This window comes from Lytechinus variegatus, chromosome 11 (genome assembly GCF_018143015.1).
Source record: "Lytechinus variegatus isolate NC3 chromosome 11, Lvar_3.0, whole genome shotgun sequence".
Taxonomy (NCBI): domain Eukaryota; kingdom Metazoa; phylum Echinodermata; class Echinoidea; order Temnopleuroida; family Toxopneustidae; genus Lytechinus; species Lytechinus variegatus.
The window spans coordinates 28253131-28279312 of record NC_054750.1 but is presented as its reverse complement, the minus strand read 5'-3'; the positions used below and the strand labels follow the sequence as shown (position 1 = coordinate 28279312).

General features: G+C 35.6%; 1 protein-coding gene across 1 annotated transcript in view; it reads right to left on the bottom strand.

Annotated features, from left to right (window-relative positions):
- The window catches only part of LOC121424068, a 54548-nt gene extending 29070 nt beyond the window's left edge, over window positions 1–25478 (bottom strand). The window contains exon 1 of the mRNA XM_041619652.1: window positions 24940–25478. Within this exon, the coding sequence (XP_041475586.1) occupies window positions 24940–25030 (91 nt within the window). The 5' untranslated portion in view covers window positions 25031–25478. The remainder of the gene's footprint in view (window positions 1–24939) is intronic.
- Window positions 25479–26182: the final 704 nt, after the last annotated feature.

Here is a 26182-nt window from a genome sequence, read left to right as displayed (position 1 = left end):
CAGAACGCCGTCGGTGATGAAAATAATGATGTTCATATCACCAAGAGCAACAACACTTACACTAATTCACCTGTAACAATTTACATTTATTCATTTTGATTTACTACAAAACAAAGAAATAAGAAATTTCACCTGAATGCAGTCGTAATCAATTTGGAGCTAAGAGTAGATTTATCAAGTGCGATTGGGCGAATGGACTTTGATTGAATACGAGCAAATACTGCAATGACTGGATGAAAATTTGATTATCAATCTAGCTTATTTTTTACCAGCATTTTACGTTTTCCACGAGAGGGTATTACGTGATGAGAATAATTCGTGTCCGTAAACGCCTCATTTTCTGAGATGACTTCTTCTTTTATTCAAGATGATAAAATGGTCATCAGTGCTCATTTATCATATATCTTGTTAACATATTCAATTTGATTCAATTAAAATGGGAAAAGGGGAACTTAGATCCTGACGATCAACTGCGAGGAGGGTGTATCACCACGTGATTCTGACGTCACAATAGTTGTTCGCTGGTTTGACCACGTGAAAGTACCATCAATGGCCAAAAGTAATGAAGAGATATAACAAAACTACAATACGAAAGTATTAAATATAATGTTCTTATTATTGATTTTTTTTGTCTAATATATTTCCAAATAAATTGATTGACGCGAATCGATGAAGAAAGGATTTTGAATATATTTGTTTATGAATCAAAGGCACGATTCGTGAATAAAATGTTTTCATTTTATTTGTAATAAAAAAATTCTGCGGATATTAGTCTTTATCTTATGAAAATAATAATCAACATCATTGCAATTATTATTTCTTGTAATCATCTATATAAATGTGAAATCTTCTAGTAAAGGACTTAAGATAAATGGAAATATATTTGATTCATTTATCATATATGGCAACTGTCACAATAATAGTAGGTATCAAGAGCTGTAACATATCGGATGTTTGTCTTTGACGGCATCGATTAATGGCTATCGCCACCCATAAATCATTTTTTTCTGGTCATGGGGTTTTGTGTAAATTGCATTGCTTTCGCCGGAACGCTAATTTCAGAATAAATTCCACACCTGGGATAATGAATAATATAATTGGTTTTTTTTCTGATCTATGCATAACCTTGTAAAATTGAAGAATTTGCTCCTCTGACCTGAATGGGTTTTACCCTTACACGTAGGATGTTCGGAAGTAATATATGAATTGGGTTATTATTGTGTTATATTTCATTGCAATATAGATTTGCAGAATATTGTTGAAGTGATGCTAAAATATTTTTCTACTACTTCCTAGTCAGAAATGACTGTTGCAGAAAATATTTGATTTTGACGAAAATTACAGTTGTGGCAAGCTGACCTTTTCATTTAGTCGTTTTCGACTAAGTTGCTTTAAAATCATTATAAGACACGTAAAGAGAGGGGGAGGGAATGTGTGTGTGTGTGTAGCAGGGTGTGTGTATATGGGCATGTGTGAAACAGAGAGAGAGATAGTTTGTGTTTGTGTGTGGATGTGCACTTGTGTGTTCGTGTGTGTGCGTTTTACTCAAGAGCATAAGGCCTGACCATTTGGGATGAGTGTGTGCTTGCATGAGTGAGAGGGTGTGTGGTTCAGGTGTGGGTGCATGCGTGTGCGTACGTGTTGCACTATATGTGGAGTGCAGACATGAACGTAAGTCGGAGGCTATTAATGGGGGTGGATGGAGTACGTGAAGAAAAAAGCTGGTAAGGTGGGGAGGGGTACAATGCAGATCTTTTGTGAATATGTCTTTTCATGGGCGGTTGCGTATTTGGCTGAACGGAAACTAAGACAGAAATAATAAAGAATTATGATGTCATTTACTGACTGATTTATACCACCCTTAACCCCAAACATTATTTTGGGGGGGTCAGAACGTACGTCCATTTTGGAAGTCTCACGGGAGAGAAAGTATGATATGTTGTATCCCATCCATTCAAGTCTGCAATTTTATTTTATGATAAAATGTCGTCTAGCTTTTCACATACCTAGTGATAGGCAACGAGAGGGTACTCACAGGGGCAGCACCTTTCAACGATTTACTCGATAAAAATATGAAAAGGAAATTAAGAGAACTGAGTAAGGATAGGAGAGGGTTGGTTCTAAAAACTATCTCATATCCTTTACTTCAAGTGGTTATGACTCTCCTCTTTCAATCTGGGGGACGTGGGTTGGATTCCCAGCCATGGCGTGTTTTCCTACAGCAAGCAATTTACCCACATTGTGCTGCACTCAACCCAGGTGAGGTGAATGGGTACCTGGCAGGAATAAATTCCTCGAGTGCCAGAGCTCCTGAAGGTAGCATGGTACAGTAATTAAGAGCTAAAATGGCTACCCATGATAAATAAGAACTATTATTTTCATTATAACGTATCATCAGAGTAATACCTTTCTTAATCAGTCTACGAAATCTACTGTACAACAAATCAGAAATTGTAATACACGACTGGGAATTGAAATCACATCTCAAATATGTTTTAGAAGAATGCGACAAGCGTTTTTCATTGGCCATGCAATGACATGATCAATCATTAGACCAACAGCATGGCGAGACGATGAAATATTACAGAGACGGCCGATCTATGATCGTCTATTTAATTTTCATTTTCACTTCTATTAATTAAAATAAGTGTCCGTGGACACGTCATGAGCTCATAGCCTAAATTCATGTTTGAATTGACTTCAGGCATGAAGGACAGTCAGTGCTGAAGCATAACAAGGTCGTGTGCATATCACGAGTGTGCTGTATAATGTTAATATTGATGCTGCAGTCACACCGAAGATACCGACTCCAAACCGACCGATGATTGCCATTCGAAATAACGTAATATTGTTGGTCGAATAAGGGTTTGTTCTCTTGGTGTGACTGAGTACAAAGCGTGATATCAAATAGCAGAAGGCCTTTCCTACCCGGCTATTATGGTCACGTGACATTTTTTTTAAAAGAACGTTGCCGACGTGGAAACTCTTTACTTAGAAATCCGTCTACGCCAGGGATCATATGCATGGTCACCGGTCCTTGCTCGTGTATGTTTACTATCTCCTTTCTCATGTTGGTAGTTTTACTTCCAAATATCTCAGTGCGTTGACTGGCCTGGGGTACATGATTTGGACATGGCCAAGGTAGTGCTTTAAATTGCCCCGGGATGCCTATTTGGGGGTCAAAAGTACCGTAGTGTCTACTGAGAATGAGTGAACACTTTTTCAATTACTTCATTCGCAAGTGCCCTGGGATATCTATCTTTAATTAATTAAAGTAGTTTTTAGGGAAAAAGGGTGATTTTTATTTACTGGTACTCGGATCGCAAGTGCTCTCAGAGACCTACCCTTGGCTAAAAGTAGAGTCCAAGACCTTGGATACTGTCTTTGCCCAGGAACTAAAGCGTTTTATCAACATTTCTTGTCTGGCAAGTTGTCAAATCTGACAACTTTCTTCTGATTTTGATTGGGTGCGGAAGCCGATCGTCCGATGAAATATATTGTATTTCGTCGGACAAAACATCCGACAGTTCCTTTTATGACACTTTCCTAGATTCATCCCGTTTTATATCAAAAGATGCGGACATTGATCGTTCCGAATTCCGGGTAAAGAGGGATATCCTAGCTTGCCCCTGTTCGCGAACATTGAATGTAAGAAATTTTGAAGAAAAAAGCGAGTATTCTATGAACTTGTTATCAAAATTCTAAAATTCTAAAAAAGGAAAGAAAAAAAAGAAGGGTGTGCATTTTGAACCCTCACTCGAAATGGTAATAAAAGATGATGGTGTATATTGCGTCTTAGTTTGCCATTTTCTATTTTCACTTTTGGAATGCAGTTTGGATGCGAAAAAAAATGAACATCTAAAAACCAGTTTGTACTCGTTTTGTGCAGAGTAGAGGTTCAAATGGCTAATATGTATCTGAGATTCTCTTAATTATAGGGGTCAATTTTGTAGTTTGTGGGACAGTCACGGTCGCAGCTATAGATGGAGAGTGGGCGAGTTCCACATCAATGCAACCGCCAGAAATATTCCCCAAGCTCCTCCCCCGTCCTCCCAACCCCACTCCAATCCCATGTGTATACGACCGGGAGTTTGTTTTAGCACTGATTTCACTCGTAACTATTGTCGTCTCTGGTGGGTGCTCTCTGCGGCTAATTAATTTCTGAGCGGCTGGCGAGGCGTCAGTAGAGAAGGGCTGTACAAATATGAGTAGTTCGACCGGTGTGTCCACTTTGTCTTCACTCCGATGTCAAGCGTCAATTTGGGAGACTGCCTTTATTGGGCATTCGGATGGTATTTAAAAACATAACTTACGCAAGGTCAATGTTCACCGTCAGTGTACACATCATCTTCACAAAAAAGCAAATTGTTTGCGTTATCGATGACTGGCGAAGTCGAGATGGTTTGATATTTTAAAGGGAGGACGGACACTCGAAAGATGAAGTGTGTCGTCGATGTTGCTACGTGCAACAGAACATCATCAAGCGTTTCGTATGGCACGTATAAATTAGCCAGGATATGTACAAAACTAATCATTTCATGGCTGTTTTCGGACATCCGATTCGGAGACCATTTTCGGAGCGAGGGGGCTTAAAAGATAAGTTTAGACTAACATTTATTCTTTGAAACTGCACCCAGAATCGCTCAAAGAAAATGATAGGAGTTCCAAATGCGTTTTAGATAATATATGCTCCATAACATTTTTTTACATGAAATTATCCTTTTTAAATCTTGTGTCAAAAGAATAAATTTACGAAGAGGGCGACGGGATGTATTATAAAGTATCGTTTGCCGTCATGTTAGCCACGTGGCTTAAAGTAAGGGGCGCGCAGAGATGAACGGGGTGTTTTGTGAACGAATATTTTGTTTAATTGCAAAGCTGCTCCTGTAAAAGAACCTCCAGTCATATACTCTTAAAAGGTTGGGCAAAATACTGTCCACACAACAGTTTGTCGAAAAATTTATCCAACTTTGGATGGAGTTTTCAACCAATACTGTTTAGTTTTCACCGAAAGCACACGTAATTGGTTTAAAACTACCCAGAATTGGATAAAGTTTTAACCAAGTGTTGTGTGGACAGTATGTTGGCCAACATCTTTTTAAGAGTGTATCAGTCAGTGTTCCCTTAAACCACCTAACACTAATATTCCTTTCAGTATATGTTCATCACGGCTTACAGCAATCATAACGATACCACGTCTTTTCTCTGCCTTGCCTATGTTCACGCACACAATTATGCCTCGTGGCGCCGGTTTGGTTTGAAACCCTCGTCGCAATGTCACAATCCTACCAAATTTGCATTCATTAATCCCTGACTACCGCATGCCGATTATATCAATGTATGATTTCCTAACTGAATTTACCGACTAAACAGCTCGATGACACTTCTAGGATACCATATACATCATGTTACTTCGTTAGAATTAAAGAAGTCTGGGTCTTGCTCTCTTTCCTTGAAAAACCTCGTCTCTTTTAAAACTGTGAATTTTATCGTTTTCCGGGTTCAGAAAATCAATGTCTATATTGTTTCATGGATATGATATCATGTCCATAGGTTCCTTCGACATTGATAGGCATTTTGGAGACACTTTTGCTTATAATGACATGGCTACATCGATTGTGATTCTGAAATCAGAATTGACTGTACATGAATTTGTTTTAAATGAAAATCATCCAGTAAAAATAAAGCAAACTTTTGTTTTGAATGACAAAATCTAGGAATTCTTTTTTACGTAGAGTTGACCATGATTGTTAGATTATATTTACGTTAAGAAATAATGAAATAAGACGTGATATCTATCAAGTGCTAAGCATGGGGGTTATATTACTAGTTACACAAACAAGGTATATATTTTTAAGAGATTATGCGAATAAAATAGATTAAATTATGTAAACTAATGGGAATGGGGGTAGGTCTACACAATAACATAACATATTCAAGGTATTTTTTTAACAGAGATTCAAATAAAATTGCTGGAAAGAAAAGGTATAAAAAAACTTGCAGCATAAAATACAACATATTCTATATTTGAATCGAATTACTTGGTAGTAAAAAACGTGTTTTACAGTAAAGCACACCTTTAAATCTTAAAAAAAGGTCACATTTAAACACGTCCTGAATCCTACTCCGAATTGATTGATTCCTTTTTGTCCTTTAAAGGGATACCCCAGGCTGAATAAAATGTGATTTTAACAGATAAATAAAATCAGACAAACAAAACACTGATAATTTCATCAAAATTGGACAAGGAATAACAGAGTAAAGGCATTATAAAGATTCGCACTATTCCGGTGAATAAGTACCAGACTTGTCTTTATGAATATGCAATGAGCAAACTGATGATGGCATATCCTCACTTGTTCTTTTGTATTTTGTAATATTTAACTAGGTTTTTGTGTTTTCTACCAAGAACTAAAAAAAAATTGGATTGTCAACTGATTACGTGCATCATGTATTCATTGCTGCAATATATTTCATTATGGTGGAGACATATCATTCACGCATGTATGAAAAAAATAACACAATTATGATTTCATGTAATTACATAAGAAAAGGGAACGTTGGACGACGTGCATTTCACAAAATATTGCCAAAATTTAAAATTCAATAACTTTTTTGTTATCCGATTTCGATGAAATTTTTAGCATTTTGCTCTGTGAATTTTACTCTATTTATTTAGATATGAATATTTTCAGCCCGGAGCACCCCCTTAAGGTGTGTCATATTGGTTTGATCCGTAGTTACTCAGATGAATTGAGTTTTAGAGTGACTGGAGTGTGCTTTACAAACAGCCAAGACATAACTCCCACTCATCTTTTAATCGTTAGAAAGAGGAAAACATTGGGAGAACACTCAAGTATAATTGACGTACTCGGGGAGAACGGTGGGATAAACTATTAATGTCTTCTAAACGCTGTTCTGCAATAAATATGGCGCCTTTTGAAAGACAAAGAAAAGATTACAGGATGAATTAAAAAGTTAATAGGTACATAAATGTGCATCGCATAACAATATATATTTTTCAGTTTAAGAGGTAGCAACCCAAGTCAGATATAATTATTACAAACCAAGTTCTTAAATATGAAAACTAATTATGATAGTCATTGAAATTGCGAAAGAGCAGAAACACCTATTACCTTTAGGACAATTACAAAGATATTATGAAATATACAAATATTAGCGCTTTGTAACTTTTGTAAGAAGTTATTATTTTTATCATTAAGATGTTTTTGATAGTTTCTGAAATGTTTCAACTCCTGATTGCAATATCTTTCTAAATTTCCCCTTCTCTCATATGATTTCCCCCTTTTTATTCTTTGTTAGTAACTTTCACATAATGATTCAATTCATTTTATTCTCTTCCACTCTCTAATTAATATTATTTTGTATTGAAATAGCTAGGCCTATTGTATTTTATTTGATATTATGTAATTTAATTTGTGTAAGTCTCATTTATAAGTTTCATTTTGTATTGATATAGTCACTCGTATTTCAAGCTTTAAGTTTCACGATCGTCTCATTCGAATTAAGCCTATTTATCTATTGCATGTTGCATAACTACTTCTACTTTATGTGCTTCATCACTGTAAGAGTGGTGGGTAAACTTAAAGCTTGAACTCAAGTAATAAAGACGTTTAGTTCACTCTATTTTTAAAGGCTTGTAAAAAAAAGAATGAGGAGCATGCGTATTAATGGCTAATTCCTTGGAATGAAATAGTTTTATTGCAATAGAATAATCCAAGTCGAAACAAAATTAGAGAGAGCTGTATTGCTCTCTTAAAAGTAAAAAAAAATGGAAAAAGTATACTTTTGGCAAGATTTCCAGTACTTTTTTTTAAAGCCGTAGCGGTCGAGTGCTTTACGTTTACTTTTAGGAGCATCTCATACAGAGATTAGAAAAGGGATATAAAATATACACTAATCACCGAAAATATTCTTGAATATTTCAATACGATTAGATAGTCCTCCTTAGAAAATAAATTCATATTCAGAAAGCATAGAAAAGTCACTTTTAAATAGTTTGCAGGTTTGAAATTACATAATTTTATTAATTGCAAGCGTTTTTTACTTCATGGAAAAGCGCAATATAAGTAGTAATGATAATAATAATAATTATAAGAATTTAAATATTCCCACTGTTAAATGTACAATTATCTTTGATTGCATATTAATGCCTTCATGATTCGAGTTAAAAGGTAAAGATTAATACTAGCTAACCCAAACTCTAAAAAAGATTTACCCAATATTGGGCAAAATGGGAACACACATAATGGTTGGGTAAAAAGATACCCAATATTTTGTAAAGTTTGCACAACGTTGCGGTAAAATTTACCCTATAATAAAACAGGCATTTTGCCCAATAAACCAATACCCAGAAAACATGCATGTTCCCTTTCTACCCATTATTGGGTAAAATTTAACTCACTGTTTTAGAGTGATTTGAAGATGAACTCTAATTAGAATTGCAATTTAGGATGGAGATTACGTTAATCTACATATAGCATTTTTCGATTACACCTCAGGTAACTATGAATTATGATAAATAAAGGGGGAATTTCCAGGATGAATCTTGTTAAGAGTGAAGGCTTACGTACCCTCTCAAAACTCAAAACAGATGGGGAGTTTCAGAAAAAGATCATTGATCCGTAACTTCTTCCACAAGTTTAAGATACGAGAAAAGGAAAAATCTGCGAAGGAACCGGTTTTTGGTGTTGTATGGGAAAGCATAAACTGTTACGGGAATTCCTCTGTACAGTTACTATACTATATTCTATATATAGTATATATTTACATTTAATTTTTGAACGCTACGCTCCTTTCAAAATCTACGAATTTCTTTCTACGATTTGTGATTCTTTAAATTCCATATGCCGAAGCAGACTATGTTTTATTTCACTCAGATACTTTTTAATGCGAAACCTTGACTGTTGGCGATGAGGCCCTTTTCAAATTTCCCTGTATTAGAATCGGAAATTCGCCATTGTCATCTTGCAGTCATGGCAACGCGTCTTTAAATGCGTCTTTTACAGTGCGCTTCCTCCATCTTTAGCGCACTGATTTCTTTGAAAGGTGAGTTGCACAATCCGTATGCCCATGAACAGACGTGTTTTTCACGACTGTTTCGGAAACGGAATTTGAATACATATATATGTATAAATGTGAGAAATCATACATATACAACAGCTTTGGCATACTGTATTATATGTGTGTGTGTGTGTGTGTGTACATTCAGAAAATATACCGGAACGAACCTCAACCCTCAAGATACATGTGGAATCTGAAGGAAAGGAACATTGAATATGTTGAATCTACTCTCACTTGGTACATCGATAAAAAGTCAAATTTAAACTAAAGAAAAAGTGGCTTGTGCAACCTTTGCCTGGAGGAAAAAGTATTCATAATAACAAACAGAGACTAACTGAATAAAGGTCGGAACTGATTTCAAAGTGCAGAGACCGAGTGAGACCAAACCGGAAACCATCAAAGCGTCAAATTGACCCGCCACACCACACAAATAGTCAATAACGTCAGTCTGCCTGAAGATCGCCTCAAGTTCGGGCGTTAAACCGCCGGTAGCAGACGTACAACATGTATGATAATTATGCTCTGCTATAGATGTATGTAGCATTGAGCACTTTGCACAATCATCGGCATCTACACATCTAAGTGTATATGTATGTATATATATACATATATATATATATATATATATATATATATATATATATATATATATATATATATATATATATATATATATATGTATGTATGTATGTATATGTGTGAATTTATGCATGTACAACAGCTTTGGCAACTCTTTTATCTAAAAAAATGTGTGAAAGAAACGGATGAAGAGAACAATGGTATAGGCGTAGCTTAAATCAGGGTTCTCCAGAGCTATCTGCCCTTTGGAAAAATTGGCAATGGCGAAAAAGTGTCTCTGCCGGGAATCGAACCCGGGCCTCCAGCTTTGAACGCCGGTGCAATAACCACTAGACCACAGAGACGGGTTAGTGGCTAGGGCGACCCCGATCCGATTAATCGTCAGATAGACAGATTTTTGACACTATACCAATTATAATTTCCTTTTTCGGGTGTAGGTGGGTTTTGAACAATGACAAGCCGCCATGCCTCAGCTGGATCAAAGCTGGATCAAAGGTGTCATAATAGACGATAAACTTCTTTGGCATGATCATGTAGAACACGTTAGTAAAAAAGTATGTGCTGCTCTCGCCATACTGAAAAGGGCTAATCCATTCATTGATGTTACCACTGCTAAACTAATCTATAACTGTTTAATCCAAAGTCAAATTGACTATTGTTGTGAGGTATGGGGTTTAAGATTTATCACACAAACAAATCAAATAATAAAACTTCAGAAACGTGCTGCCAGAATAATACTCAAAGCAAACGTCCTCACCCCTTCTGATCAGTTATTTAAAACACTTGAATGGTTCTCCTATCCCCAAAGAGTAATGTATTTTCGATGTATATTTATATTTAAGAGCTTAAATAATTTATCTTCCGACTTTTTTAATGAAAATTTTAAATTAGTATCCGAAAAACATAACGTAAATACAAGATCCGCCTCCAATCTACTACTCGATGTCCCAAAATGCAATACTGAATACTATAAATGCTCATTCATTATTTCCTCAATATCAATGTTCAATTCCTTGCCCCTTCATTTAAAAACCCTATCCACACTCTCTAGTTTTAAAAAAGAACTGAAATCATATATAATGTCCAGCAAATGTTAAAATGTCAATGATTCTTGTACCACAAATATTTTAGTGATTTAATTTTCATGCCTTTCTGTCTTCTAATAATTATGTATGATTTATATGTTTTTACCTTGTTTTACATTGTATGTTTTACCACTTGTATATACATGTACTGTTTTTATGCTTTTAGGGCCCCTTTTGATACCAGCTTTTGCTGAAAGGGCACCCTATTGAAATATTGTTTAATAAATAAATAAAAAAATTTAATTGCTTTGATACAGTACACGTATGGGAGAATTTATAGAAATGTGTGAATTTATACATGTACAACAGCTTTGGCAACTCTTTTATTTAAATATTTTGTGAAAGAGATGGATGAAGAGAACAATGGTAGACGTAGCTTAAATCAAGGTTCCCCAGAGCTAAGTTATGATAAGTCATCGATAAATCGTGTTTTTTTTTGGGACAACACGCTCATACATTATATATATATATATATATATATATATATATATATATATATATATATATATATATATATATATATATATATATATATATATAAATAATCACAAATAATCACTATATAACGGAAGAAGTAATTGCAGTGCTTGCCTTCGTCTGCATTTCATGCTTTTGGAGCTGCGAGGCGTTCTATATATCACTATCTTCAAATTTTCCTTAGTAGCTCTGAATCTTAAGAAGTCGGATTCGGTGAGGAAGGAAGCACATTCTTTCGTGAAGTTTGTCTTGAATGACTTTTATTCACATGGAAGGGCTTTCATCGCGTTAATTACAGAAAGGATGTAATTATCCTAAACATATTCATCGTCTTGCCTTTGGGCTTCACGATATGTGCTACAGTCGGATTCGAGGGGATTTATTTCGAGTCACCCGAAACCCAGTGTTCTATTCTAAATCCTTGTGCTAAAGGAGGCACTTTACAGTAATCAGTAGGTGATTTGCCAAGCTTAAATCAGAAGACAGAAACGCAACAAGAAACCACATTTGTTTCAATAAAATCACAAAATGGTCTAATGAGTTGACAAGTGGGGATTTGATGTAGACCATCGGGAATTTTTGACTTTGCAACAGGAGAAAAATTTGTTTCCCTGTAAAGGTGTCCCCGTATACAAGCTTTAGAACTTTATATTTATAGAACATTTTCTTAGACATTGATGAATTAATATTCATTCTTTGGAAGGATTATTGATAAAACTATGTGTCAAATAAACATATCTTGTTTCATGCTACTCTGCATATTTGAATTAATAATTCCAGAAGTGCTCTCACGGGAAATCTCTAAGCGGCCCGACTGTGTTTGATCGATGGCAACTTTACGTTTTCAAACTCGCACTGATTGATATTTGCTCGATATTGCCTCCAAAAGTGCCACATTTTGGGGGACAGGTCTTCCCATGTGCACTTCTGACGTTGAATACTCGACACGAAGTGATATGTCTTTCTCGCTATGTTCCCGTAAGTACTACGCTGATTCGGGGGACAGATCTTCCCCCGTGCACTGTTTGATGTAAGACATTGTTGGAGTAGAAAATGTGGATGTACAGTTTCTTGGTCTGGTCTTATAAATCATCCCAGACTTAAAATAAGGGAAAAAAACACATCACTGAATATGTCACCAGAATCAGAAGGAGAATAACAAGAAAACAAATAACATTCCATAGTTTTGCTCCTATATAACACTCAAATGAGAGGGCTCATATCGTCTCATATTCACTCTTTTTTCGTATTTCATTACATGAAATATCATTTTACTTTTTGTATAATATGATAATCTGATCTGACTCACATTGGTTACGATGATACAAATTTTACAAGTCAAAGGAAAAGTTCAGCCTTATTTCATTCAATTTTATTGGCAACACAGAGTAAAAGCGCTGTTTAAATATGTATACAGCGTTGTTAACTATATGAACCTTACAGTAGTTGCTTGACAGTTTAAACTGTTTAAATAACTATTTAAGTTTAATAGTAAATATTGTTGTAGGGAAAAATAGCAGCGTTTTTACTGCGCAAATAATAGATTTCTCGATTATGGTTCAGATACGGGTGCGAATACGAAATATTTAGAAGTTAGAATACATGCATATACAATTATTGACTTATAGTTGAACTAAGAAAAAATGAAATACTTTGTGGTGACTATGTCATATCTCACGCATCAACAAATTTGATTTGTATTCATTTGTTTACTTCGATCTCAGAGCTAATGGGAGCACAGTGAACATTAATGAACAGGATCAATCACGATTTGATTTTCGGGTGTGCCTTGTGTGTCATTGAATGAATGGCTCCCTGGCGCATCGTGATCAGTTCAGGAAACTATAATTCCGATATGACCGAGGAAATGAGGCCGTAGTCAAACCGAAATACCGATTGCGATGGAATCAAAACGATGCGTGTGTTAGATTGTGCAGTATCGGTCGATCTGGGGTCAGTCTCGTTGTTGTGACTGTGACCTTAATTGAACAGGACTACACGGGGTACTGTACTACGTGATAATCATGTATATTGTTACCGTTTCAAACCACACGTTTGACATTTTACATCTCACCCCGAACAAGAAATCGAATTATAATATTTCGCCGGGTTTTTTTCTATATCGACAATAAAAATATGAATCCTTTCCAACATGATTCTTTATTTGAATTTACATGCAACGGAGAACATTCAAAACATATACATGTATCATGTCAGATTCTTCAAATAATAGATAAAGAGTGACGAAAACGAGGTTCTTGTTTCATACCTGAAATCATGTTTGTTCTCTTTTTAAGATTTACTTGGTATGTATTTGTATATTCTATACATTATACATATATATATATATATATGTATATATATATATATATATATATATATACCCTCCCAGCTGTTCATTGTCATTTGGCGGCACTTTCAATACATTCACTATGTTCTTGAGTTTGTTCTGTGTCGTGGAAGTGACAAGTCCCTATACAATTGATTCCGATTACAGAAACCATTGACATCAGACGTGTAAACGACATCAAATGGAGAAATTACCAACGAGATTTCAGTGTGCATAACTAAAAATGATACTCAGAATTAGCACAAAACCTTATGGGCATAGCGTAGTTACATATCACATTCTTAAGATTCGGAAGCACTGTTGCCTTTTATACATAGTAGGCGTATTCCTAAGGCTATATCAAATGTATCCATTTCATTTTTAGTAATAGCGTTGGTCTCGCCGATATCGTTCAACAATGGGGAAAGACTTTGTATATCTAACCTGTCATAAAAGGGTATTATACCGATAGAATAACAAATTAGCAGGCCTGGAAATTAGCATCTTGAATCAGTTCTTGCTTCAGGAAAAATCCATTAACTGTAAATTGTATCACATCGAAAAGACACTGTCGAGACCCACGTGCTGCTCAAAAGCGGCATCAAAGGGTAAATTAGAATATCGATACTCCCATTCTCACGATAAAATAGGAAAAGGGAATCCCGTCAATAATGAGATTTGGAGGAGCCTGCCCGAGTACGATTACGATATCGCCGATCATCATGTTGCCCCTTGGAGGTCATATCGTCATCGAATACGTCACGTGACTACATCTAAATCTGATTATTTGAATGAGTGTGTGTCCTTCACCCCAAATCCATCGACCCTGCAAATGGGCCACGGAGTATTAGGCTAAAAAGTCAATTTTACTATTCAACTAGATCTTGAGAAACTGAGAAATTTTGATAAAAGTTCCCGTAAAAGTTTCAAGTGAATGTGACATGAAACAAAAGCCGCTCAAAAGTGAAATATACCGATCATCATTCCAAGCTCACTCTCACGAACGTACTTATCAGGCATGTCAGGATATGGAGAAACAATGGTGAAATACATGCTTGGATAATATATGAAATATATAAAGTATGTTCTGGTGAAAAATAAAAGTATTACCTTAATTCGCCTTGATTCCTCATGACATTGCAAAGGTTTGCATCGACATTTGATTAATCATTCGGTTCAGTGTTGGTTGCAGTAACTTATGACATCTAATAGCTTGTCAATTACCATTTATCTGGTTTTATTTTCTGTAGCAACAACCAAAACTTTAAAATGAGTTAATCGACACTGTTAGAAAATTTATCCTTAAAATAAAAGAAGTTCCAGATTGCGTAATCTTACAGAAAATTTGTATTTGGTGTATGTAATCCTACAAATTTCCTTAAAGGGGAAGTTCACCCTAAAGAAAACTTTGTTGTAAAAATCGCCGAAAAATATTTAAAAATATTGGTGAAGGTTTGAGGAAAATCCGTTAAAGAGTAAGAAAGTTATTAGAGTTCAAAGTTCTGGATTTGTGACGTCATAAACGAGCAGCTGCCCCATGTGTTATGTAATATAAAATGCATGAATTTCAAATTTTGTATGGTTCCTGATGACTTAATTTTGTTTTCTATTCATGATTGGGTGTGAAATGATTTGTCTATTGAAATACAAAAGGTACAGAGAAAACCATTTTCAATTTTCTGAGAAAATGACATTTCATTGACTTTTTACCATTCACTATGTAGGAATGCTGCTCGCATATGACGTCACAAATCAAATAATTGAAATTCTAATAACTTTTTAATCATTTGATGAATTTTTCTCAAACCTTCGGCAATATTTTTTATTATTTTTTCTGCTATTTTTACAATAATTTTTTTGTCAGGGTGAACTTCCCCTTTAAATTAAACACCCTTTCCCCCCTTTTTTAAACAGACCTGTTCTGTTAAATTGCAGAAAAATTCCTGTTTTATGAATTCACAGAATGATTCTGTTATTTGCTTTCTGCAAAATCTTCATTCTTTTTCTGTAAAATCACGGGTTTTTTAACAGTGGACTCTTAAAATATCTTTGTACTGAATGTTGACATTGTAAAGATCGATAATCTTAAAGTTTTTCGTTCGTCATACGATATTTGTTTTGATCATGAATTAGCGTTTGGCATCTGAACTATTGCAATTAATAACGTTACTCCGTGGTCGTGTATATTGCCTGAATGACTTGTCTTGCACTATGGAGATGAAACACTGTAAGGTTTACAAAGGTGTATCGGTTTAGACCTGAAGATGGAACCTTCCTGTGCGGCTACCAGAGCAGCATCAAATTACATCTTGGTTTGCCCGGAGGTCTGCAAACACTTTTCATATTGGCGATCTGGTTGTATACAAGCAAGGTGAATTATTCCTGTCTTTCGGTAACTTAATTAGTGAAAAGAAATAAATATCGATCGGCTGTATGGTATGACAAGAGGAAAGTGGAAATAGAAATCAAGTTATACGGCTAGGACATAGGAAGAACGTTGGCTGTGCATGGCGAATGTGGTTTAAGAAAAAATGAAGTTCTCGGGAACTTGTTCAACGTTTTCTATACAAGGCAAATGGCACTTAAAATGCGCAAGATCTTATTACAAACAAAATTAACAAAAGTTTTCTTTTAATTAGGACCTTTTCAACCTAGGCGGCCAGTATCAAACAGATACATTGGAGTGGACTTCTATCTATCTTAATATTTTCATCATCTACAGTGGTATTTATGTTAGATGATGCCGTTAATAGTTTATTTCTGCATTTTGGTTGTTATCATAACGGATATCCTACAAGTACAATAAGTTGGCTCTTGTGACAAGGGAGTTTCCACCCACATCCATTTTATGTCAGCAGCGGTCCCCCTGCGCGATGATTATGGCGAAAATATTTCCAGCCTATTGCATTCCTTATCTCACTCTAGTGACGAGGGTCCGGTAGCATACATCAATGTAAACAAATTCCACGTCATTTTAAAGAAATGCTTTTTCCGACTGCTTCACGGAGTACCAGCCCCTAACGCGGCCTGACATGCGACGATAACTAAGTGCGACGAAGGACATGCCGGCAGCTTTTGTCCGCCTCTAAATCATATCAAAACCCACTCACTCTCCCATTTAGCCAGCAACCCACCTCTATCGCCCCACACCCACGTATTTAAGGCACCCACGGGAAACCACGCACACACACTCCGCCTGCACATAGCGATGCGTTATTCAACAATTCGCTATTGTTTCTTTCGGGGAAAATGGCGTCTTTAACAAAATATCAAAGATGATACTCTTTTGGATGCACGAAAATAATTTAGAGCACGTAGAGTATTACATTCAAATAATTATCTGTCCTTTTCTATGCATGACCATACTTTGGAATAAGCAAGCTGTAAGAAAACCATGGCCACTCTCTGGAAGCAATCCAGTGTTAGGCCTACACAAACAAAATGCATTTTCAAGGTTGTCTTAATATATAAAAGGAGAAACTATAAATAAACCAATGTTATTCTTATTACTGATACTGACAAGACATTTCAGTTTTAAAGCTAACGTCACATAACCCCTTTCTGTAGAAAGTTACCAGGGTCAGACTCTGTAACTAGCCAATGGGGAGGTGGGCGACATGCTGCGTCCTTTAAGACGACCGCACACCTTACGATTGGTCTGCGACCCAAGTTTGGAATAAAACGTAGTATAATTTGATGCTAATATTGAGACTTGGAATATCTTACTGTGTAATGTTCGAAATCATCGTACGAATACCTATGTTCCAAGCTGTGACTATACTATCATCCTTCTTAGAATAAAATCAAATTTAATATCTAGTCGTAATGACGTCATAGCAGTCGTAAGATTGGCTACGATTTGAAACTAATTTGGCCTTTACTCGAAAATAAAGGCTTGCAATCTTTCAAAATGGTTATTGTAGTATTATTTCAATTAATTCTAACCTCAAATAAAATTCCATGTTCCATTCACATTGTCAGAAATTGAGCAAAATGCGATTTGTTCCAAAATCGGATCGCGAACGGTCGTAAGGTGTGCGGTGGCCTTTACGCACAACACGCGAAGGGAGTGGAAAGTACAGAGAGATGTGACATGCCCATGTCTGGAAGATAAAGTGCAACTTAGCTCGGTGAAAGTGGTCCTCAGGGCCCGCGTGGAGGTGGGAACCCATCATTTAGAATTTTAGATCAGAATGCTTCAGGGGGCGGGACTACAGGATTCCGTGTTGTGGTCAATGTTGAGGTTATGTACATAATGGATCAATAACCGATATTTCGATGGGGGGAATATCTTCAAGGGTGTGCATTTTTGGTTTCTAAATAAGATAATTTGGTTCGAGGGGAATATGAGGGGGTTTTTGAAGACGAATGGTATAGATACAGCTTGGAAGGAGAGCGCACTTCTCGTGTTTGGGTAGAGTGCGCAAAAGCAGTTTTGCCTCATACTCTTACAGATACGCACACAATCAGAAACACACACTCTCTATCTCACACACACACACACTCCTTCTCTGTGTCTCTGTATTTCTAAATGTATCTATATCTAAATATGTATCATACTATCTAGCTCTCTCTCTCTTTCTTTCCCTCTCACCCCCTGCATACCACACACACGTACACTGTCTCTCTGTCTGTCTTTCCCCTATCTCTCATTCATTCTATACCTGTAATAATTACATTCTCTTTTTTATTTTTCTACTTTTCTCTCTTTCACAATATCGGGTAAATCCTTGTAAATGGTCCTTGATGTGTAATGTCTCCATACAATTATTGTTACGGCATTTCATAATAAAAGAGCATGCATTATTGATACCAAGATGTGCATGCGTTTAGTAAAAAAAATATAATAATTCAAATTTTAAAGTCTATGAGTTCAGGTTTATTGTGTACTTTACTTTTCCCATGCATTTCCAATTATTTCATAGTATACATACCATGCGCTTCTATCTAGCTGTTTAATTTATTTATATTATTAACATGATTTAGCACATCAATATTTACATCATTGCACTGCGTTCATGTTCGGTCTGCATTACACTTCTTGCACCGCTTTTTTTCATTTTTCACAGTGCTACTAAGTTATCACTCAATCGCCATTCTTATTTCAAATTGAAACATAATTTATTCACTATCTTGCTTCTAACCATCCTGGCTATCTCTGTCACTAAACATGCTAAATGCCGTTTTCGTTCTCAAGTTTTCAAATTTGCTAGATTATTAATTCATTGCGTTTCTGGAGGGTTTGTTCAAGAATTCCGCAACCTGTCACCAAAAAAACATCGTACTACAAGTGATAACTTCAGGCCTGTAACTCCCTACCTTGAAATGCCAAGAAATTTGGATAAACCGTTCTCCCTGATTTCCTTAGATTGAAAACACATCTCATAGATTATGGTCAGGGACCGATCCAAACTTTGGATCGAAAGTTCCAATCGAATAAGATTGAATTCGAGGTCTATCAGATTGAAAACTTCAATACAATTTTGGATTGGTCTCTGCTATCTATTTCAATCTCAGGAATTTTTAAAGAGTTCACCGAATTCTGTCATATATTTAGTGGCAAGTAGAAAGTAATCTACGTGATGAGATGGCTCCTGATTTCTGTGGGAATGAGAATGTATATACTTGTACATTATTCTATCTGCATGGATACTTGAAATTACCCTGAATATTAATGTCCGTTGATTACGGCAACACTACCGAGACTTTCAGGCATAAATTACGGTATCATTGAAACAGTATCCTCAATGGCTTCCTCGGGGTGAACATTTCCACTCCATGATATGTATTTTCTTCTTAGAATTAACTTCTATAAGAACTGTCTATAAATACCTTCCGACCGAAATACTTGATCAGGAAATAGTGTGCCCCAGATAAACGAAACCGTGAATTATTGATGTTTTATCGTAACTTTAGCTTAAATATGATTTTTTATTTAAATGACCTATAATTGTCGAGCCTATGATCTATTCTTTTACGAGATACGATATTACCTATTAACGCATAATTATGTACAAAAGATATGTTTATCATTGTTTTTATTTATCATTATTATTTGTTTGGCGTCACCTGTGCCTGAGAGGCGAAAAGCGAACTGAATCACTATGACCCGAGGGTCTCTCCTCCCGATGTAACTGATTGGAGGGAGTGCAGGTGGACCACTACACCGGGGTTTTCCCCTACTCTTATACGAATGGGTTCTTAACGTGCAAAGGTGGTGACTGTCCTCTACAGGCATTAAGTTTCAGGCATGAAGTTAAAGAGCAGATATTAAACGATTTAAACATGCGGATTTTCTTCTTTTTTGTAATTCAAATACAGTCTGCCGAATGACTTTGTGGTATCCTTTCTTCAATTGTTTTGCTCACAATTGCGTAAATGAATAATGATCTATTATAGTTATACTTGATGAAGGAGAAGAATATTCTATTTACGATAGGTCATTTATGTATGATATAATATGATGACGTTATGATTAATATCGATAATTTTCGGTTCTTTTATATATGATGAAATGAAAAGAAGTTCGTAATATAGGGACAAACACTCAGACATCCGTCGACAGCTTACAACAACAACAAAAGCGAAGGGTATGTGAAAGGACCAACTTCTAGGCAGGTGTGACTTAGAGGGTGCATGAATAGAAAGGTAACCTTCCATTTTTTTTTTTCATTTTGAATTGAAATTATGTCATAGAGTCACATGGCCCAGCCTTTCCTCCTTATTCTCTTCTTCCTATTTTGTATCCTCTTTATTCACTACTTGAAAAAACAACATAGGAAGGGCAGTCACCCACCCAATCTGTCCCCTTCCCCCCCCCCCCTACTTCGAGTTACTTCTGTTTCTCCATCTTATATTTGTATTTATAAATGAACGGGGTAATTAATTCATCTGCATCAGTATTCTTTGGCATATTAACTATTGTAAAGTTTGGAAACCATGGCTACGCATCATTTATGTCAGAAGTAACAAAGGATTAAATTATACATTGTTCACCCAGTAATGACACAGTTACTAATTGGTATATATACGTATATTCGGATTTTGAGGTTACACACGTGTTTAATCTCATATAATTAGCTTATTAGAGAAGTATTCCAGCAATTTAAATTGTGTCATTTAGTTGACTTGAACGTCAAACGTGTACGTCATAAGTCTTTGTCCATGAAGCTGTCAACCAGATTTCAAGTGCTTCGATACACGTTACGACCATTGTCTCTTTGAATTTAATTTTTCTAAATGGTTTCAACTTTTTTTAGTTAAAAAGTAATCAATATTTTTATAAGTCGTTGTTCAATTTATTATCTTAAAAGTGAAACCAAATACAGGCCTGCATTTCTCAGTACAATCATATTGAAACATAGTCAGACCGTAACTAACACCTACTAAACCAAAGTTACCTTTAAAGGACAAGTCCACCCCAACAACAAGTTGATTTGAATAAAAAGAGAAAAATCAAACGAGCGTAATCCTGAAAATTTCATCAAAATCGGATGTAAAATAAGAAACTTATATTTTTTAAATTTCGCTCAATTTTATAAAACAGTTATATCCACATCCCGGTCGTTATGCAATATGAGGGGACTGATGACATCACACTCTCACTATTTCTTTACATAAAATAGGAAATATTCTAATTTTCTCCGCTTTATCCTATGAAACAAAGTTTCATTTCTCCCTGAACATGTGGAATTGCCATTGTGCCATTAATGGTTCATTCAAATTGGTCCTTCTTGTCAAATCTGTAAAAAATGAAATTTTTTAGAATTCGAACAATAAAAAAAATGAAATAGTGAGTGGAGGACATCATCGATTCTCTCCAGATGCATGTTTGTGCACATCTTGTGAAAAGTAAGCGAAACCTTTAAGTGTCATAACTTTCTTATTTTACATCCGATTTTGATGACATTTTCAGCATTATGCTTGTCTGATTTTTCTCTATTGATTCAAATCAACATTTTTCTGAGATGGACTTGACCTTTAGCGCTCATCATACCCATTACAAAGTCACTGCGTTTTTGTAAAGTCTTTTATGAATACACTCTTCAGCAAATGCTCTAGTAAAAGTTTAATGAATATAAGGTAAAAAAAGGAAAGATGCATTTCGTTTGGTTAAAACATGTTTCATGTGAACTTTTTGACCAACATAACGAAACATGTACAAAGCACGTGGGATTATTTTCCCAAGCAAATATGTAAGTCTACATTCCCCTTTAAAGGTCAAGTCCACCTCAGAAAAATGTTGATTTGAATCAATAGAGAAAAATCAGACAAGCACAATGCTGAAGATTTCATCAAAATCGGATGTAAAATAAGAAAGTTATGACATTTCAAAGTTTCGCTTATTTTTAACAAAATACTTATATGAACGAGCCAGTAACATCCAAATGAGAGAGTTGATGATGTCACTCACTCACTATTTCTTTTGTTTTTATTGTTTGAATTATACAATATTTCAATTTTTACGAATTTTACGATTAGGACCTCCTTGCCTGAAGCACAAAATGTTAAAATAATGGAATTCCACGTGTTCAGGGAGGAATGAAACTTCATTTCACATGACAATGATGAGAAAATAAAAATATTTCAAACAATAAAAAACAAAAGAAATAGTGAGTGAATGACATCATCGACTCTCTCATTTGGATGTAGCTGGCTCTTTCATATAACTGTTTTTGTGACTGAAGCGAAATTTTGAAATGTCATAACTTTCTTATTTTACATCTGATTTTGATGAAATTTTCAGTGTTATGCTTGTTGAATTTTTCTCTTATTATTCAAATCAAGTTTTTGTTGGGGTGGACTTGTCCTTTAAACACGAAATCTATTTTGTTTTTTGCCTTTTTAGACTGGCTCTTACCAATCCATCGAAGGACGATATGAGCTAATCCGCACATCGAGATTTTTTTCTCAGCTTGGCAGGGTTTTTCTGTTCAATTATTTTTTTTCTCTAAAAATATCGCATTGGGTCATATTCCACCTATAGTTAAGTCATATGACATTTCATTAAATTATGTTTCAATTTTTAAGAAATTTTCAAAGTAAATTTTTGATGAATAAGTATATGAAATATGCATAAGTCACAATCAGTTTAATAAGAGGGAATATTTTCTTCTAAATATTTTACAGAGCTTCTTATTACGAATTGCATATCATTTCATTTTGTAATCAAACACCAAAGTTTTAATTCCCATGTATTTTTTTAATCACAGCTTTAAATAGTTTTTGGTGCTCTAGCTGACGAGAACGTTATCCGCTGCTGAATCAGAGAAAACTGTCAGTTTGAATAGCCTACCTTCGGGAACTGATAAAAATTACTTCTACAATTGAATGAATTTCAAGCATTTCATTTCTCTATATAAGAAATCGGAACCCCTTCCTATCATTATATTTCAATGTTTTAGGGTGTCTGTTTGTCCTATCAATTATCAGCACATTTGAAAACTAAATAATCAGTTGGGACTGGATTAACTGATACTGAAAAGCAGCGCGATAGTGGTCAGAATTACTAGACTTCTAGCCAGTTTACCACATATGATCGCGATGAATTCTATTTTAGACGTAAAGACTTTATCCTTCTCAGAAAAAAAAACATATTGAGGTAAAGTTACCTGATTAATCGGATCCTGCACCCCCCCCCCCCCTCCAAAAACAAGGAAGAAATTTTATTTTTTAAAAGTGTAAAGTTTAAGCCATAAAGCACAGATCCTAGTTATAAAGCAATTCGACATGAAATCCGAATCCCAGGGACAAGGGTTTCATCAAAATAACTAGCATTCGAGTCAATATGACCGTATTTTGGGCTGGAATGATTTTAGACTTATATATATATGATTTACTGCCGGGTGATCCGGCGACCCATCAGGACAAATCTAGTGAATAAAAGATATTGATATGATTAGAGAAAGTGTCAGCAGGCTGCAAATGATGTGACATTCATATTCCTCGCCAGAAAATCGTTTTCTATTGTGCTGACTAAAATAACAGTCGAATTTAGCTGACCAAAACCTGATCCAGTTGCTGAACAGAGTATGATGAGAACCACCATACAAGTAGAAGTAGTAATTAGTCATTTCTAAATAGCTTGTTCAAAGAGTGCATTACAAAATGACCAGCATTCGATTCGAGATGGTTTGCCACGAGAATTAATGGTGAGTTTTTATACCGCGATGTGAAACGCTTTCAAGAACGTAGAAAATACATTGTCAAGTGTCTTTCATGACAATGAGCATCAAAGAAGTCTTTGTCGAAAATTATAGGTGAATCAAAACAGCAGACCCTCGACACACGACATATTTGCAATTCACCAAATTTCCCAACTCTTCATTATGAATTGACTTACATTTTCAATAGAAATACTGTGATCTTGAATTCGTCCTCGCTATGATCACCAGCACGTATAGCTATGTATGAGGTGGCCAGTTTTATCTGCATTCCCAGGCATGTTATATCTTATTCACAATTTAATCGCATTTTTACTTGAACAATTTTAGTCAATCTCGAATGTAACATTTAATTCATGTGTTTTTTATGTGTACTGGTTTGTAACAACCTTTCAATTATTCATATATTGTGACAAAAAACGGCATTGATATGGTGATTACTTTGGGATAATGTATGTTTGTTTCCTCAAGCATAATAATATGAGTGTGGATGAAAATAATTCCACGTCCAAATGAATTTAACAAGATTAGAAAAATCATTTTAAAAATTTGACGAGGTTTCATTGTCTGATTACGTGTCTGTTTTTTGTGTTTGCTGCGTTATCTTTATTTTGTCAGAGAGCTGAATGACTTCTGATTCTGGTAGATTCACCCCCAAAGCTTCATACTACCATGGCTTCGATGAAATGTGTGGATGTCAGATAAATGAATAAGTAATAAACTAATCATACGAAAATATGAATAGATATTACATGACAACATGTAAAGATGAATAGATGGGCATGCAAATATATTTGTTTTCTGAAGCTTCTGAGAACTGACTGTTAAGTATTAACATGATTAATGCATAGCGGTCAATTTGTGGAAATTAATGGAGGGCAAGACGATATAGAGGAAAATATGTCCGTCTTATACTATACAACATGTTTGTTTTAATTATGTGAAAAGGGATTTAGACCTATCCTTTAGCCCCCACTTGTAGATGGCTGTCAAAGTACTCCTCACAGGCGAAAGGTTAATAATGTTCATGTCGAGAATGCAAATTAGTTTTTATCTTTCAACTGAGTTTAAAAAGGCAAAACTTGCATTCGTTTGTATCCATCATGTGTAATTTTTGGTTTTACCAGCGGTCTTCCTTTAAAAAAAAATAATTTTTATGAATATATTGAAACAGAGAGAACAATCTTAAAGGTGAGACACGAAATCTCAAATTCACACTTACCATTTCTTGTAACCCTCGTTGACCCCTCCACGATCAGTATTGTCATCAGTGTGACTCCCAAGACTCGAAATATAGCCATGGAAATATTCATATTTTCAAGTTCAACCAATCTTAACCCAAGTAGGTTAACCCTCCAGACTTTCCTCCCGACAAAGTTCCAGAAACACAGCTTCCCCTTTGCCTCCCAAAAAAGCACTTGCTCCTAACTCGCTGTATACATGAAGATTGCGGTACAATACTGCGACGCGCCGACAATGCCGTTTCAACTTCTGGCTTGTATTTCCCTGAATAGTTTCACCTAGTTTACTCTTCTCCCTAGGGTGGTATAGTTTGTAATTTGCTGTTACTGGTTAACTGAGAAAGCAATGACGTCTCCGTACGAGTGTCGAGGTGAGCGAATTATCTTCTTCTGTGGTGCCCTGGCAGAGAGTGGCGCGAAGTCGATGAGGTTTTATTTGTTGAAGTGTATTGATAGCGGAGGACGTCTCCACAGTTTGCCAATGTGAGCTGGAAGTGGCGGCGGAACAATACGCCGGAACTGAGGCTGGTTCCTTCGAAAGTGATGAACTTCCCTTTGTGTTACCGTGTCTGTGTGTGTGTGTGGGCGCGTAAGTGCGGGATCAATTGGTGTTTGCGCGGAAAATGTTCACAGCTGTATCGATTTTTCATTGGTCTAAATTTGCAAAATCATTTTTCCTCATGAATATGCATGCTTTCTTGGTTTAATTGTTTTACGAGATTCCTGCTATCAACTGGATTTGCAACAAAATACACAGGAATACTCAAAAAGGATCAAAGGGGCCTTAACCCCACCCCTTCTCCCCCCCCCCCTCCATCTCTCCCCCCTCCCTCTCTCTCTCTCTCTCTCCACTCCCTCTCACACCTCTGACCCAATTGTGTTGATTTTGTTTTCTTTTTTTTTTACTTTTACAAATCGTTTTTATCTGGATGACTTTTTTATATATTTATTTTCATTGTTTGTTTTCCATTTATTTTTGCAATTTGCTATCTTTATGGTGGTTAATTTTACTTGCAAGAGGAGCAAGAGCCTATACATGTATAGTAGGCCTATGTAATTAGGTCAAAGTTATAATTTCAAAGAATTTATTCATGTTGTTATTCTGCTCATTGTTAAATTTCCTCTAATTTGTTTGTCGTAGGAAGATACAAAACGACGAATTTTGGTCATTATTCAAAAGACAAGTGCACCCCAGCAAAAAAGTTGACTTGAATTAAAACAAAA